This window comes from Lemur catta, chromosome 8, assembly GCF_020740605.2.
Source record: "Lemur catta isolate mLemCat1 chromosome 8, mLemCat1.pri, whole genome shotgun sequence".
NCBI lineage: Eukaryota > Metazoa > Chordata > Mammalia > Primates > Lemuridae > Lemur > Lemur catta.
The window spans coordinates 83,067,068-83,083,827 of record NC_059135.1 but is presented as its reverse complement, the minus strand read 5'-3'; the positions used below and the strand labels follow the sequence as shown (position 1 = coordinate 83,083,827).

At 35.5% G+C, this 16,760-nt stretch overlaps 1 protein-coding gene across 1 annotated transcript in view; it reads left to right on the top strand.

Moving 5' to 3' along the window:
• Positions 1-16,760, top strand: part of THSD7B (thrombospondin type 1 domain containing 7B) — a 718,374-nt gene that overhangs the window by 466,755 nt on the left and 234,859 nt on the right. Inside the window, exons 12-13 of the mRNA XM_045559264.1 lie at positions 5,225-5,419; positions 11,018-11,281. Coding sequence (XP_045415220.1) covers positions 5,225-5,419; positions 11,018-11,281 — 459 coding nt within the window. The remainder of the gene's footprint in view (positions 1-5,224; positions 5,420-11,017; positions 11,282-16,760) is intronic.

Below are 16,760 nucleotides of genomic sequence, written 5' to 3'. Positions count from 1 at the left end.
CCCTGCCCTCTTCATACCATAATTGAAAAGAAGAAAAACTTATCACAGCATGTGTGACTATCAAAGTTTAGAGGTGATAGGGGACAGAAAGACCAGCCGCTTAGTAGCAGTTAATAATCTGCTGATTGTAGTCATCATTTAAACTTAAGTGGGCTGCCTGACTATCTTACATTAACAGCAATTCTTTAAAAAATATATATGTAACTGCAAGACACACTGAGAATTCATTCATACAGGTCCTCGATTTGTTTCTTTTGCTAAATTCACGATAATTTTACATTTCATGTCAGGGCCATGCTTTTTATGCTGCTGGAACTGAAAAGAATCAGATAACAGGGGAAAGCAATCAGTAACTCTTCTCCCCACTCTGACCTTCCCTGGTCAGGGCCTTTCTCTCAGGGCTCGTCTTCTGCAGCAGTTAAGAATAAGATGAAGTAACTGAACTCAATTCGATGTGTTATGTACCTTGTTAGAGACTTTGAATAGGAAAATATGACCTCGGGCATCACGGAGATTTTTAGAGGGTTTAGGTCACCCTACCACACCCACTGGCCAGGTGCTCTTGTCTCAGTGGCTTGGCTCAAACACCTGCTTCTCTGTCATTCCCTAGCAAGGACACCCAGCTGTCCCAAGCAGCTTCATGGCGAGCTTCCTGTCCACAGCTTAAGATAGCTAAATTGCAAACAACACTCAGTGATGACATCCTTATAGAGCCATTTGGAATAATTTTACCTGGAAGTATGATTTTCCTCCAGTAAAGACATTATTCCACGTTTAATAAATGAAATATAATTAAGCATTGAGTTGCCTCTCCTCTTAGACAATTCAGTTCAGGTAGAAATATACAATAGGAAGGATCTGTAGTAAATGTCTCCTGATTTTTCAGTGGAAAGATCTTTCTCATGGGTATAAAATAGTACTTGAAATATTCGAAATCACCAAAAGAGAAATCTCTTGAGATTGTGGCCTACAAATGATTTGCTAAGATCTGAAGGACCCAGGACTCTGAGTTCAACTAAATGGCAGATGTGGGACAGATAAATTCTCTGTAATGACTTATTTTTCCCTGCCGGCCCATTACCCATCCTTTTCATTCAAGACTAGAGTGCCTGATTTTCCCTTCTACACCGGGTTTCCCACTCATTATCACCACTATGGAAACTACAGTATTGTACTACTTTTCTCTCTGCCTGCCTGTCACTGCTATTACTGTGGCCACCCAGAAGCCAGGTCATTTGTATGTATATGTATATATGTGTGTAAAGACACACACATGCACACACACACACACAACTCATGTGTAATTGTTCTGAGTTGAGGCTGTTTACTTCAAAATTATAATTCAAGAGAGCCTCTAGTCATCCTTCTTAGGGTTCAGGAGGGTTTTGGTGGAATTTCAAAAACTCTTCCTGTGCCAAGAACCAACACAAGTGATGGTGGGCTCTTTCTTGCCATTTCTTACATTTCAATTCTGATAGCATTTTCATAAAAATACAAAAATCTCAGGACTGATGAACTAACCTACTAGGTGTTTAGTTTTGTGCTAAGCACTTCATCTGTATCAATTTATCATATTATGTAGGTATTATTATCCCATTTCATGGATGAGTTGAGTCTTAAAAGAGTTTGCATAAGTTGTCAAAAGCAACAGTAAAAAAACTGGAGTATAATGCTTAATTTTTAAGAAAAATTTTTATTAATATATAATATTTTTGCATGTGATATTCTGTTATATGCATAGAATGTGTAATGATTGAGTCAGGATATCCATCACCTCCAATATTTATCATTTCTATATGTTGGGCACATTTCAAGTTCCCTCTTCTAGCTGTTTTGAAATACAGAATACATTGCTGTTAGCTATAGTGACTCCTCTCTGCTATTGGATACTAGAACTTACTCCTTCTACCTGTATGTTTGTACCCATTAACCAACCTCTCTTCATCTTCCCCCCTCCACACCCATGCAAGCCTTTGGTATGTGTGATTTTACTCTCTACTCCATGAGATCAACTTTTTTGGCTGTTACATATGAATGAGAACATGCAATGTTTGTCTTTCTGTGCCTGGCTTATGTCACCTAACATAATGATCTCCAGGTCCATCCATGTGGCTGCAAATGACAGGATTTCATTTTCTTTATGGCTGAGTGATATTCCATTGTGTATATAAATCATGTTTTCTTTATCCATTCATGAGTTGATAGGTACTTGAGTTGATTTCATATCTTTTCTATTGTGAGTAGTGTTACAATAAAGATGAGATTGCAGGTGTAACTTTCATGTAGTGATTTCCTTTCCTTTGGGTAAATACCCAGTAGTGGAGTCACTGGATCATATGATAGTTCTCTTTTTAGTTTTTTTGAGAATCTCCATACTCTTTTCCATAATGCGTGTACTAATTTACATTCCCACAATAGTGTATAAGCATTACCTTTTTTCTACATCCTCTCCAGTATGTGTTATTAATATTTTTTTGTCTTTTTATGGTAACCATTCTAACTGGGGTAAGATGATATTTTATTGTGGTTTTGGCTACCATTTCCCTCACGATTAGTGATGTTGAGCATCTTTTCTTATACTTGTTGGCTATTTGTGTGTCTTCTTTTGAGAAATGTCTATTCAATCCTTTGCCCACTTAAGTGGAATTTTTTGGGTTTTTTGCTGTTGAATTGAGTTGTTTGTATATTTGGGATATAATTTCCTTCTTGGATAAATAGTTTGCAAATATCTCCTCTCATTAAAAATAATGTATCTTCACTCTGTTGATTGTGTTCTTTGCTGTGCAGAACCTTTTTAGTTTTATATAGTGCCATTTTGCCTATTTTTCTTTTTGTTGCCTGTGCTTTTGAGGTCTTATCCATGAAATTCTTGCCTAGACCATGTCCTATAATGTTTGCCATATTTTTTCTCTAGTAGTTTTATAGTTTCAGGTCTTAAGTTTAGGTCTTTAACCTATTTTGAGTTGATTTTTGTATATAGTGAGAGATAGGGACCTAGTTTCATTCTGCCTGTGGATATCTAGTTTTCCCAGCACCAGTTATTAAAGAAGGTAGCAGTGAATGTGTCACATTTACCTTCATAAATGCAGCGTATTCTAATTTAGATAGTTTGTAGAATTTCAAGATATCATTGAGCCTGTATTTTTCATAGGTTTCAAATTCTAAACTTATTCAAACAATCATAGAAAATGAATAAAATATTTTAAAATAATTTATAATCTTTTAAAAAATCTTCTCATTTATATACATCTAGAGGTTTAAATTCCAAGTAGCTATGCTGTTTGAAAATATTTAAAATGTCTCTTCATGTTATTCAGTACATTGTCATCTTAGAAAAAAATTAACTTGGCAAGATAAAAGTTCTCTAAATTGACTCTAAATTGGTTATCTAAATATGCAATTCCAATTGTACCCTACTTAAGATAAAGTATCTTGCTATATTCACCATTAATGGCTGCAATATTCCCAACAAAGAAAATGCAGGTGATGTTGGCTTAATGTGAGATGGATTTTAATCCTAGGATGTGTATAAAAACAAAAACAAAAAAATATTCATAATGAATAATATGTCCACCTGCCACAGAGCAGATGTGCAAACTGGAACGTATTGTGTGTGTATCCATTGTCATCTTAGCTAATTCCTCCGCCCTAAAGCATTAGATGGCTTTGGCTTTCACCAGTTCTAAAGAAAAGACAGATGTGTGGTATTCAGATAGACTTTGTTCTCTGTTGTGCACAGAATATAGAAATAAATTCAGAATTAAAAGAATAAGAAGAATGGGCACCTGAAAGGAAACCCTATGTGCACTTACCATGAATTAGAGAAGCTTATATTAACATAAAGAGTTCTTAACAACATTTATCCCAAACTGTAGTCTTTTTATTCCTTGTCATATATCAGATTATAAAGAGCTGCAATAAAAAAGATCTTAAACTATGGTTTCTTTGGATGATGAACTCACCAAATATCCTTTAACACACACCATGTCTAACAACATCTTGCCAAGTATGGGCAGTCAATGGACAGGCTGGACAGAATTATGTGAGACACTTAAAGACAAAAATATTCCCAAACTTCTTGCCCAGAGATGCTGGTACAGCAGGTCTGAAGTGATGCCATGGAATTTGTGTATTCTCATAGACATTTACGGTTAGGAACCAGTTTAGAAGAGTAGTTCTCAACTGGGGCAATTATGACACCCAGGGGACATTTGGCAATGTCTGGAGACATTTTTGGTTGTGACAACTTGGAAGGAGCATGTACTGCTGGCACCTAATGGGTAGGGGCCAGGACAGGGGTGCTGCTAAGTATGTTACCATGCACATGACTCGCTCACACACCCACACAAAAAATGTCCAATCTAAAATTTCAATAGTGCCAGAGTAGAGAAATGTTATTCTAGAGAATATAAACACACATCCTTAGAGAGTCCATAATTAGCCAGCGTGAATAACAAGATGCACCAAAATATCATGCATTCATAATCAAATAAAATAAATGGTATTACTCAGAAGAATTGAATAAAAATTAAAGCAAAATTCTGTAAATGTTTTACCTCAAGATAATTAGTTATTTTATGGTATGACTAGAGACATTCAACTTGAAAAACTATGTGAGGGAAACTTTGAAAAGTTCTCTGCAACTGATGAGATATTTGCAATATCTGAGTAGATTATGCCTGTGCTTGAAAAAAATGATTTAAATTTTAACTGATCCTTAAGTATCAATAAGTAGAAGAAATTTTATTTATAGACAACAGAGATGCCTTTTTAAATACTGACTGTGAAGTAAAAATAGGACTAATTCTATAAGTGCCATGTAACAAGCAAATAGAAGTCATATCTAGGAAGAGTCCATATGATTTTTTTAATTTTTTTTTTCCTTTTTTGTCCTCATCTTACTCCTCTTACAGATTTTCTTTCCTAGTTTTGCTTTATCGTTAGAGATCAGATGCACAGGACCAAAAAGTACAATAAATTACTGGAAATTATTTTGGTTGCTGTCAATGCAGGGCTTAGATTAATAATGAAACCAATTAAATCCTCAAATACCTCCTATGGCAACAATAAAAATTTAATTTACAGAGAGAAATAAGGTTAGCTGTGTTGAACATCATGTGTGATCACAGTGAGATGCAAATTTGAAACATATTTTGTCAAAGAGCCAGCAGCTGACTGATTTAATCAAAATAATAACAAAAGAATGCATGTTTATTTTTTTCAGCCATCTCCTGCATCTCTGATGATAACCAGCCAGCAGAGATGATGGAATGCCTCAAGCAGACAAATAGCATGCCTCCCCTTGTTCAAGAATGCATAGTCCCATGCCGAGAAGACTGCACCTTCACTGCTTGGTCCAAGTTTACACCCTGCTCTGCAAATTGTGAAGCTACCCAAAGTAGGCGACGACAGCTCACAGGTAGGGTGTGGCTTTTACTCTTTAACTTCAGACAAGCCGTACATCTCTGAACATAAGCTCCACAAGACAGGAATTTGTAACAGGTCTTTCCCACCTCCCCTGTGCCCCAATACATATCCTCAACACCTAGGGCAATGCCTGGTCCATAATATCTACTCAATTAATATTTCTGAAATGAATGAAAGATGTGAACCATTTTTTAGCAATTAATCTAGTTTCTCATCTTTGTTAGTTTTCTAATCTTTGTAGTCATAAAAGGCATTTTATCCACCAACTTCTTTAGAATAGTTAATTGCACGGTTTCTGGTGTTTTGTCATGCCATGATCTCAACAAGCTTGAAAGCAGTCACTGATTTGGAAAGAATGTCAAAAGCAGATGTAACCTACATCTCTGTTTTTTGCCATTACCTCATAAGTAATTTGACATTTTAAAATTTTAGTAGTGTAAGGCAAAGATCAAATTACATATACAGATTCTGCTTTGTGGTATATTGTTAATTATCAGTTCTGTTTACATCTGCAAAATTTAATGGAAATTAAAGCAACTAATAGCTTAATTAAAGTCCTGGAGCAATTTTTGCCTGCAATATACAAATAATTGATGCAGTAGTCTATTATACTACTTGTCTAGGTAAATATGACACAACTTTTCTTAACTTTATATGTATTTGTATATGCAGAAAACTTAATTCAGGGGTTGGAGAACCAAAGGAAAAATGCCAGAATAGTCACTGAAATAATAAAATTGGTGCTGACGTTGAAGAATTAAGTGTAGATGACCATTTTCTCTCATGAGCAGTTCAAATGCTGTTAATAATTCTCTTGATTTCAAGACCCCTTTGTCTGAATGCATTGCTTACCTGATCACACTTTAATTTTAAATCACTTTAATAGATTTACTTAACTGACTAGAGCATTTAACAGGATTTCCGCACACAAACTGAGAGCTCATTTGTAAATGCAGGTGAAATATATAATCGCAAATAAAAACAAATAAGATATGCTGTGCTTGTGCTCTCTCTTTCACAAAAATTTTTGCATGTATAATTTTACACAACGTTGCTTATATTTCTAAGGCAAAACAAATTTCTTGTAGAAAAACAGTACAATGGAATAGATTGTGTAGAGTAATTTGAAGTTCAGGGGCCAATTTAATTAAAGCTTGTTTGTATATACATATATAATGTGTCAGAAGCCATTATGCTAGCAATTCTTTATATTTTTGAGGTGAGAGATGATTTCCTTTAGAGGGAAAAAAAGTTTTTAATTGGTGGCCAGTTTTTTTTTTTTCTTAATTTGCTAATGCTATTTTGCACCTGCAAAATGAGAATGGAAATTATTGAAAATTCTAAGATACTTATTCATTTTACAACTAGCACAGTTTGTATTATGAATTATTAAAATGCTAATGAATTTGATTTTTATTTAAAATACACTTTTTATATAAATATTGAAGAACGGTTTGTATATTTTTCTGCAAACCCTAACCCAAGAATTACTCATACTAAAAGACTGCTTGGATTTTCTTTTCTAAATCATTTACTGATAAACTTTTAGGTGGCTAATTTATCTTTGTGTCTTCTTGTCTAGGAAATACCAAAACAATTGATCAATTTCATGAGATACATGAGTTATAAAAAAAACAGTAAAATAAATCATTTAGTATCTTTGTTGAAAAAAACAAATCCTTGCAGTGAATGGAAATTTTTCCACTTTTCAAGACTTAATTTTTATTGACGTGAAACTAATGCTTGCATTTTGGCATCCTCCGTGTAATTTGGTAGTAATAAACAATCTCTAACTTGAACAGTGATAAAAGTCTTGAACTCAAACTCTAAAGCCATGTCACTCTTTCTGTTCAACTCAGACCCAGAGAAGCATGTAGTCACAAATAAAAGCCATTCTACTTAATATCAGGCCATCTAGAGTATTTATCTTTCTTTTTTCTATTTTTAACAAAAGGTTTTCATTCATTATTGGGGTGTCCTGTGTGTTGTCCCCAGATTATAAAATCACCGGTTTTAACCTGAGTGGTTATTAAAGCAGTTGTTTATACAATGCTGAAAATAATCAAGTCATTGAATAGAAAATCTGTCCAGGTTTTATATATAAAATGTGATATATAAATACATATTCCAAATAACTAGATAACTAATACACATTCTGACTTCAGGGAAAAACGTCCTTAGACTTGTACTAGGGATTGATTTTTTAGTACAAGCTAGTTCTGAATCCAAAGGTTAATGCTGGTTTTGATTAGAATGTAATCAATGTTAAGGACCGCTGATAATTTGTTTCTTATTGTGAGAACCATTTCTACATTAACTAATTTGCTCAAATCCTTCTTCAGATCAGTGAATCCATGTAATTAAGAAGGATATCACAAAAGTAGAGACAGAATATATTTGTACAGAATATCTGTTCTGCTAGTAACTTCCAGTAGATGAACATTTTTTCTCTTTTTTTCTCCCTTTTCTCCTCATCTTCTTCCTTCTCTCTCTCTTTCCTCCTTCCTCCTTCCCTTTCTCCTTTTGTTTTACAACTTCCTTTTCTCAATTATTCAATGAATATTTTTTGTTTACCACTTAATGTGCTAGGCCTTGGGAATACCACAGGGAATAAGTAGACATGACTTTAACTAAACAGAGCTTACAGTAGATTTTTACTACAGACAATTGCAACACAGTATAGTACCTGTTATAGTAGCTGTTGTGTTGGGTGCTATATTAGTTTCCTATTGTTGTTGTAATAAAATTGCTGATTTGAAATAACATAGATTTATTATTTCACAGTTCTGTAGGTCTGCAGTCTGACTGGGGTTTCACAGACCTAAAGACAAGATATTGGCTGCATTCCTTTCTGGAGGCTCTAGGAGAGAATTAGTTCCCTCTGTTTTCAAGCTTATAGAGGCTTCCCACACCCCTTGGCTCATGGCCCTTTCTTCGATCTCCAAAGCCAGTAGCATTGCATCTTTCTAACTGTTCTTCCATGTTCAAGGATGGTTTCTGGAGGCAGTAACCTATTAGTTTGGACCTGAAGGACAAGTAGGCATTAACTAGACTAAGGAGGGAAGGAAGAACTAGTGGAAAATTCTGGAGTAACATATGCAAAGGCCAGAAGCCAGATGAGTAATTTCTAGGAAATGAAAGATGCTCAGTATGACTGGATTGGAACAAACAAGAGGCAGAATGGTGCAGTATAGGCAGGAGGCAGATACTAATGGTCTCAGATTTATGGGCCCTGACAACCAAGGTGAGGAGACTTAGGTATGGTTAGTCACTGACGGGTTTTAAGTACACAAGCAATGTGATCAGATTTACACCTTTGAAAGCTGGCTCTGACTCCAGTGTGGTGAACAGTTTGAAGGGAGTGGGGTACTGTGGCAACAAGATCTTGGAGGAAGCTGTCATAGTTATTTAAGTTGGAGATTTGAAGTGGGGCTAAATACAGGTGGTAGCAGTTGGAATAGAAACAAATAGACTTGTTCAAGAGATAACGATCTCTTGAACATCATTTGAAGTAATATAATCATTTGAAGTAATATATTTTTGTCATTAATCAGATATAGTGGGTTCAACAAAATATTCAAGAAATTCCAGTTTTTGACTTGGTGATGTTGGTGGAATTGGGGAATGCAAAAAAAAAAAAAAAAAGGTTGTAGTGTGGAGAGGAAGAGCATGGGTTCTGCCACATTGAGTTAGATTGGATTTTTAGGTCTAGATTTTCAGTTTATGACTCAGAAGCTTGAGCAAGAAATCTGGAATGAAGATAAAATTTGTGATTGAAGAAATCTAGATGTCAATTTAAACTCTTCAAGTGGGTGAAGATTTAGGATCAGAAGAGAAGAGAACCTAAGATGGGACCCTGAGGAGCCCTCTCAGTTGAGGAGCCTCTCTCAGTTGAGAAAGGTAAAGAAGAAGAATTCACCAAATAAACAAATAAATAATATGTGGCCAAAGGAATGGTACGGCATGGGCTGAGGGTGAAGGACAGAAATGTAGGATATGTATGATAAAACTTGGAAAGGTTATTTGAATATTGAAGATGTAGACAACAGATTGAGCTATCGTTGAGTGATCAAGTCTAAAAGATAAGGATAAACAGATAGTCTAGGGTTTTGTTTCTTCTTGTTGTTGCTATTGTTTGTTTGTCTTATCACTTTGTTGAGAGTGGTTTCAAGTAATAGATAGACTCAGTATACAGGGTTACGTGGGTTGCGAAAACAGTGCAAACTGAAGAAATGGATACAGGGGTTTCAACAATACTTTATGGAAGTTTGGAAAGAGTAGAGACTTGGACATACTAAATGGTGATAGGAAGGAGCCAATCACCACCCACTGTATATCTCTCACCCTATGATGGAGGCTTTACTTCTCAAACTTAGTCTAAGTGTCCCTAGCAGTAGAGACAAGTGAATACCTCCTCCCAGAGGGACAGAACTATGGTGAAGCTACTGCCACAATAATTGCAGTTCCTGCAGGAATCCTGATTATTTATCGTGGACACAAGCATCAAGGCAGACCATAGACCCAATCACTCAGTTGACAATGGTAGAGTGTGTGATGCAAACCGTCTGACAACGAGAAAGTAGCCCATGTGTCATGTGGTATCAGACATTTCCAAAGCAGCCATAAACACTGGAAATAGAACAATAAAGCTGCCTACATTTTTTTATAACCAGGCATGGCTATAGCTAATGACTACTGAGAAAACAAAAGGTAGAATTATTAGATCTACGAAAATTTTCAGTCATCTAGAGGAAATGTGTTGGCAGAAACATTGAATCCAGTTACAGGCTGACCTAGAATCCACTAAACAGGACTATCAGGTGTTCACAGGTGCATTGTCTTACTCAAAGTTGGGCTCACACCTAAAAGGTCCATCAAGGTAAACTGGTAAGGTAAAGTCATGTTCTAAAATACCTAAGTTGAAAGGGTCTGTCAAAGTGGAAGTCATAGCTCTTTCTCTGATAAAATTTTCCAACACGATTTGATCATTTATTTCAATTTATTATTTGTGTCAACATTTGAGAGCTGCCTGATAAAAGGGACAAAAATAAGTTCAGCTTTGTCCATCACACTCCAAGGGACCCCTGCTCTCACCCCAGGGCCATTGTACAGGAGGATATCATTTTGCTTCTTGAATAAATAAACTCAGTTTTTAAAAATTTGAAGAAAAAGAGAGTGAATTACTAGTTAGACCCTTTTGTTGTTTTCCCTGGCAACTTACTAGTTTCAAGGAGAATGAAGACAAGGTAATCAATCTCTATCAGTAAACTATGGATAAAATAATATTAAATAAATTAACAAGAATTTTCTAGCTTTTGAGCCACTATAGAAAACACCTTCTAAGTATTTTGTGTCACTCATGAAACCATTTTCTATTTTCTTTCAATTTAACTTGAATTTCACAGTTGCCCTGGGAGCTGCTTCCACTGTCCTAGGATTTACTTTCATGGATAACAAAAAAGAATGAAAAAAAGGCTTTATTTTATTTAACACTTAATATTCTAAGAGTTTGTCAGTACAAAAATATGAGTGACTGTTTAACAAAACAGCAGATATGAAATTAATACATCAGTGTCTCTTGTTGGAACAGGGAAAAGCAGAAAGAAGGAGAAATGCCAGGATGCTGACCTGTACCCTCTGGTGGAGACAGAAGTATGTCCTTGTGATGCATTTATATCCCAACCTTATGGAAACTGGTCAGATTGCATCCTTCCAGAAGGCAGAAGGGAGCCTCCGCGAGGACTGCGCGTGCAAGGAGACAGCAGAGAGTGTGGAGAAGGCATGCGCTTTCGAGCAGTAGCCTGCTCTGATAAGAATGGAAGACCTGTTGACCCCTCACACTGCAGCAGCTCTGGTAAGGAGATGGATGAGGAGGAACAGATGAGAATATTGACACAGCTCAGTAACTTTTTCTCCAGGTCTATAATTAGTAGCTTTGTTCTGGAATAATTGTTTTAGCTTTCCTTTGTCAATAACAGAGTGCCTCTCACAAAAGGTGGACATATAAAATGCACACATCTGTATCTCAGTGATTATCTGCAATGTGATGGTTTTGGATCCTTGACTCACTGCATTCTATACTTCACCTTTGTTTATTGGCCACCTGTTTACTGGTGGTGAGCATGGCTGCTCTACTTCGCTAAGAAAGCCAAAGTCTAGTACAAATGAATGTATCTTATGCTGTTTTGTTGTTCTGATGTATACACAGAAGACATCAGACCTTGAATTTCTTCTAAGGTAGTTGACAAAATACCAATGAAAACATTGATTTTTAAATGTTTTACAATGCAAGGTGTAGGTACACCCAAGTTAATAGAATAAAGCTGTAGGAAAAATAAGAGGCAATCTGGGAAAGTTTTGTGAGATGTTAGAGAGAAGACTGTTCTTGAACCTTAGTTGGAAGAATTTGAAAGATATGGGTGAATAGAGAAAGGAATGAAAGTTAAGTACAGCTGGGATGAATGCTGGTGAAAAAGCTGAAACTGATAATTATAAGCTTATGAATTTCCTGCTATATTTTCTTCTTTCACTGCCTTTTTTTAAAGACTAAACAGTTGAGGAATTTTACAGAGTAGTATGGAGAGAATTCAGGTTTGACTGGGAAACTCTGAAAATAAATGGATAGGTTTTGGTATTAATCATCAAGTCTTATGTACTATTAATAATAAGCTTTCTCAGTAATACCAGGAATGGCAATTTGCATTTGATTCTAATTTACAAGTCAAGTACATGATAGTTCTTTTATTGCTAATGTATTAGCTCATCATTATTTCAGATATACCCATAGCATTATATGAATGCAATTTAATAATGTTTAATTAGTTCCATCATTGCTCTATGTATGTTTCCCAGGTTAGCTTCTATTAATTGTTTTAGGTGATTTGACTCCCGGAAACATTAAACATATAGTAAGCAATTAATGGACCCATTTTAAAATGACTGTAATCTTTGTTCTTCAGCTTTTATGTGCATATTGTTTTATTTATCCATTCATTTTTAAAACCTATATATTGAACACCTGCTATGTACTCGGACTGATATGATTTGTGTGTACAGTTATGAGGAAATCAGGGATGCATAGATTTTATTGCCCACTGGGAGATAGAAATAAATAAATAAAAAGAATTTCAAGTCTTGGTCAGCTCTGAAGATGCTGGAGAGAAAAATCTTCAGATAGACTTTAGGGAAGCCCTCACTGAAGTGGTATCAGCCTAATATGTTCAGGGTGAGAAGGAGCCGGTCATGTGCAAAGTACACAGCAAGGCCATCACACTTAGTGGGATGCCCAGAAAATGAAAGGCAGCAAAGATGTTCTGGGAAAAAAATAAAGGAAGCCCTATGGTTTGAGTACAAAGAGTGAGGGGAGAGCTGTGTGAAGTGAGGTTGAAGAAGAAGAATCTTATGAGACAAGCCAAAGATTGCGGATCCAATTTAAGTTTAGTCATCAGCTGGGAAGTGGGTAGGTAATGTGATCCAATTTAGCTTTTGTAAAGATCAGTTTTGGCTACTGTGTATAGAATGGCTTGAAAGGGGCAAGGAAACCACTGGAAAACTATTGCAGTTAGTCAAGGCAAGACACGATGGTGAGTTATACTAGGGAAATGGAAATGCAGAAATAGAGAAGTAGTTTTAAGATATAATTTGTGGATAGAATTAATAAGATTATTCCAAATGGAAATCATCTTTTTTACATATTATCATTTATCTTTAATTTTGCATAGATTTATGAAGGGTTTAATTTAGAAGATAATAATTTCAGGTTAGAAATGAAAATATCTTCAAAGAAGAGGCAACATCTGTAACTTAAATGAATTTGCAGTGCAATAGCAAAACCTATCAGGGAATCTAAAATATTTTCACCGAATGAAAATAATGCTTTAATAAAGATTTACTATAGGCTCATAGCTCTTATTATATTTGTGTTAAGATAGTTTTACAGTACATCTTTTCAAAAAAGGTGAGTTTTTTGTTTCTTTTTTAATAGCAAGAGAAAATACCCCATTGTGTTACCTCTAGGGACATGATACATACCCATCTATCAAAGGAAAAGAAAAAACTTTTAATTGTCACTAATGAAGACGTAATTTTTTTTTTTTAAGACAGAGTCTCTCTCTGTTGCCCCAGCTTTAGTGTAGTTGTGTCATCATAGCTCACTGCAACCTCAGACTCCTGACCTCCAGCAATCCTCCTGCCTCAGCCTTCCAGAGTGCTAGGATTATGGGCTTGAGCCACCATGCCCAGCCTGTAATTCCTGTATATATTCATGAATTAACGTGACATTGAGAATTCTATTTTCATCATGAACAGACTGAGGTTCAAAGTGGTGACCCCTATCTCGTTTTCCTAATAAGAATGGTGAGTCCTAAGCCCTTACATGGACTTTGTCTTCTATTCGCATTTGGAAGTCCCCAAGATGACACAGGGAGACTTCCTCCTGAGGATCATTATTCTTCATGCTGTGGTGTCCTGTAAGGCCCCTGTGGTACACAGACCTGTGGGAACACAACTCAATACATCCTGAATGATCCATTCTAGTGGATTCCATGGATGGTTCAAACCGTAGATAATCACAGCTATGTCTGTTTGACTTTGGGAACATCACAGTGAAGACAAATATTAAACTTGTGCTTCATTTAAAAAAAAAAAACTTAAAAATGGAATTTGTGTCTATGTCCTGTCAGTCACTGTTGTTTCCTAATAAGTCCCATCACTGCCTCATGCAAATTTTCTATCTGTGTGACAGCCGGCCAGATGTTGACTGGGACTACCTAGTTTGCCAAAACTAAGATGCTTGAGATGAGTTACTCCCAACTGTGTCTCTTATCTCAGTGATTTTTTTCGTCCATGAACAAGGCAAAAAATTACTCCCACAGCCCGACACACTGCATTTTCTTTCTCCCTGGCCCAGCCTTTATCTCTCCCTTCATCCAGGTCTCTGCTCAGTATCCTCCCAGAGCACGTCTTTGCAACTCCTCTAATAAATCCACCCTCCTCACCACTTCCTAGTCCCCTTACCAGTCTACATTTGCTGTCATAGCACTTAATCACCAACTAACATATTATATATTTATTTTTTTGAAATTACTGTTTATTACCTCTCTCCCTCCACTAAAGAATAATGTTCCAAGAGAGTGGACACTTGTTTTCCTTTCTTTCATTTTTTTCCACTGCTGTATGTACAGCACATAGAATAGTTTCTGAAAGTTAGTAGACATTCAAAATATAATTTTAAAAACATGACTGATCATCAGGACTTAGTAATTTTGTCTCCTAAGAATCTCTCAATCTTTTCCATTTTCTTTTGCTATCCACTGCACCTGGCAGTAGATGTTATACTGTTCTGTCTTGACGTGTCCACCTGATACCTGTCAATCCAAGAGCCATAAGCCATCACACTGATATGCAAATGTGACCATGCCACGAGCTAGCTTGCAATCTTCCCTGGTCTCCCCTTTACATAGCAGCTTCTCCGGACCCTCAAGGGCTTCCCTGAGTGTGTAGTCTACCTGGCTTGACTTTCCCTCCTTTCATGAGACTCCTCCTTCTCTGGGATAAGAATAGGTGCTGCCTGTTGCAGGAAGTACATCCCCTTCTTCTACTTTTTGCTTCTTTTTAGGAAAATTTCCTTGTATTAATAGATTTTTATTTCTCTTACTAAATTGAGAGTTCACTGAAATTCAGGACTGAATCATGTTCATTTTTCCACCTCCAATGCCTAACACAGAGTCTGGCCTGATGCAAGCTCTCAATATATGTCAGCTGGATGAACAAAAAGGCTAGTTTAGATATGACAAGAGTCAACACACATATACATATATACAGGTTCTGAAGTGCGTGTGTGTGTGTGTGTGTGTGTGTGTGTGTGTATGTGTTTTAACAGCCTTTTGGGAAGAACAGCTGTTTACAACAAAAGCCAATCCATAGAGAAACCACCTGTGCAATACAGACAAAAAAAACCAGAAAATCTTGTTCTGTTTTGCCCTTGATATACACTTTGGGAATAGAGAAAATGAAATTACATAGTGACAAGTGGATAACCAATGCTTTTGAAAGGATAAAAGAATGCAGAAAGAACAACTTTCTAAGTGATCCAGTGATAAAAAAAATGTGAATAAATGTTAATTTATCAAATTATAAAGTGAAAATGTAATGTTTTATATCTGATTCCAGATAAATTATAATTGATTTTGATAAGCAATTATTTTCATTAATATATCATCTAGATATAACGTAGCATTTGCAGCTTAGCTATTATAATTTCATTAATTGGTGTCATACATAAGAAGGTATGATAGACAAAACAAAGTAATAATCATCATCATAATCTAAAGAATCTCTAAAGAATAAATATCATTTACATGTTTGCAAACAATAGGAAAAAGTGAATATAATATTAATGCATTTAGAAAGTTTATATTATCTGTATGTGTGTTCAATTTTATATAATTGAAATATTTCTGTTACAACTACATGTGAACAAGTTTATTTTGGCTGAGCTGGGAGAATATACTCAGCAATTGAAAGTTTAATCTTTATTAACCAAAGTGATTAAGCGAGTATTTTATAAAGTATCCCAGCAAAGATTTGTGGATATCAATATCCCTGATAGATCCAAAATTCCTCAACAAAATATTAGCAAACCAAATTCAATAGCACATTAAAAGGATTATAAACCACAATCAAGTAGGATTTATCCCTGTGAACCAAGGATAGATGAATACACAGAAATGAATAAATGTGGTATACCACATTAACAGAATGAAGGATCATATGATCATCTCAGTAGATGCATAAAAAGCATTTGGCAAAATTCCACATCCTTCATGATAAAAACGCTCAATGAATTAGGTACAGTTGGTACTCTGTATTCATACATTTCACACTGGCAGATTCACTCAACAGCAGAACAAAAATATTGAAAAAATGAACAATAAAAATAACAGTGTAACAATAAAAATAATACAAATAAAAATAATGTAATATAAAATATTTACATAGCATTTATAATGTATTGGGTATTAAAAGTAATCTAGAGATGATTTAAATTAAATGGGAAGATATAAGTAGGTTATATGCAAATATTGTGCCATTTTATATAATGGACTTGAGCATCACAGATTTTAGTATCTCTAAGGGGTCCTGAAACCAATGCCCATGGACACTGAGGGACAACTATATAGAAGGAATGTACCTCAGCAAAGACCATATGTCACAAGCCCATAGCTAAAATCATGCTCAGTGGTCAAAAGTTCAAAGCTTTTCCTCTAAGATCAGGACAATAAAATAAGGATACCTACTCTTGCCACTTCTGCTTAACATAGTACTGGAAGTCT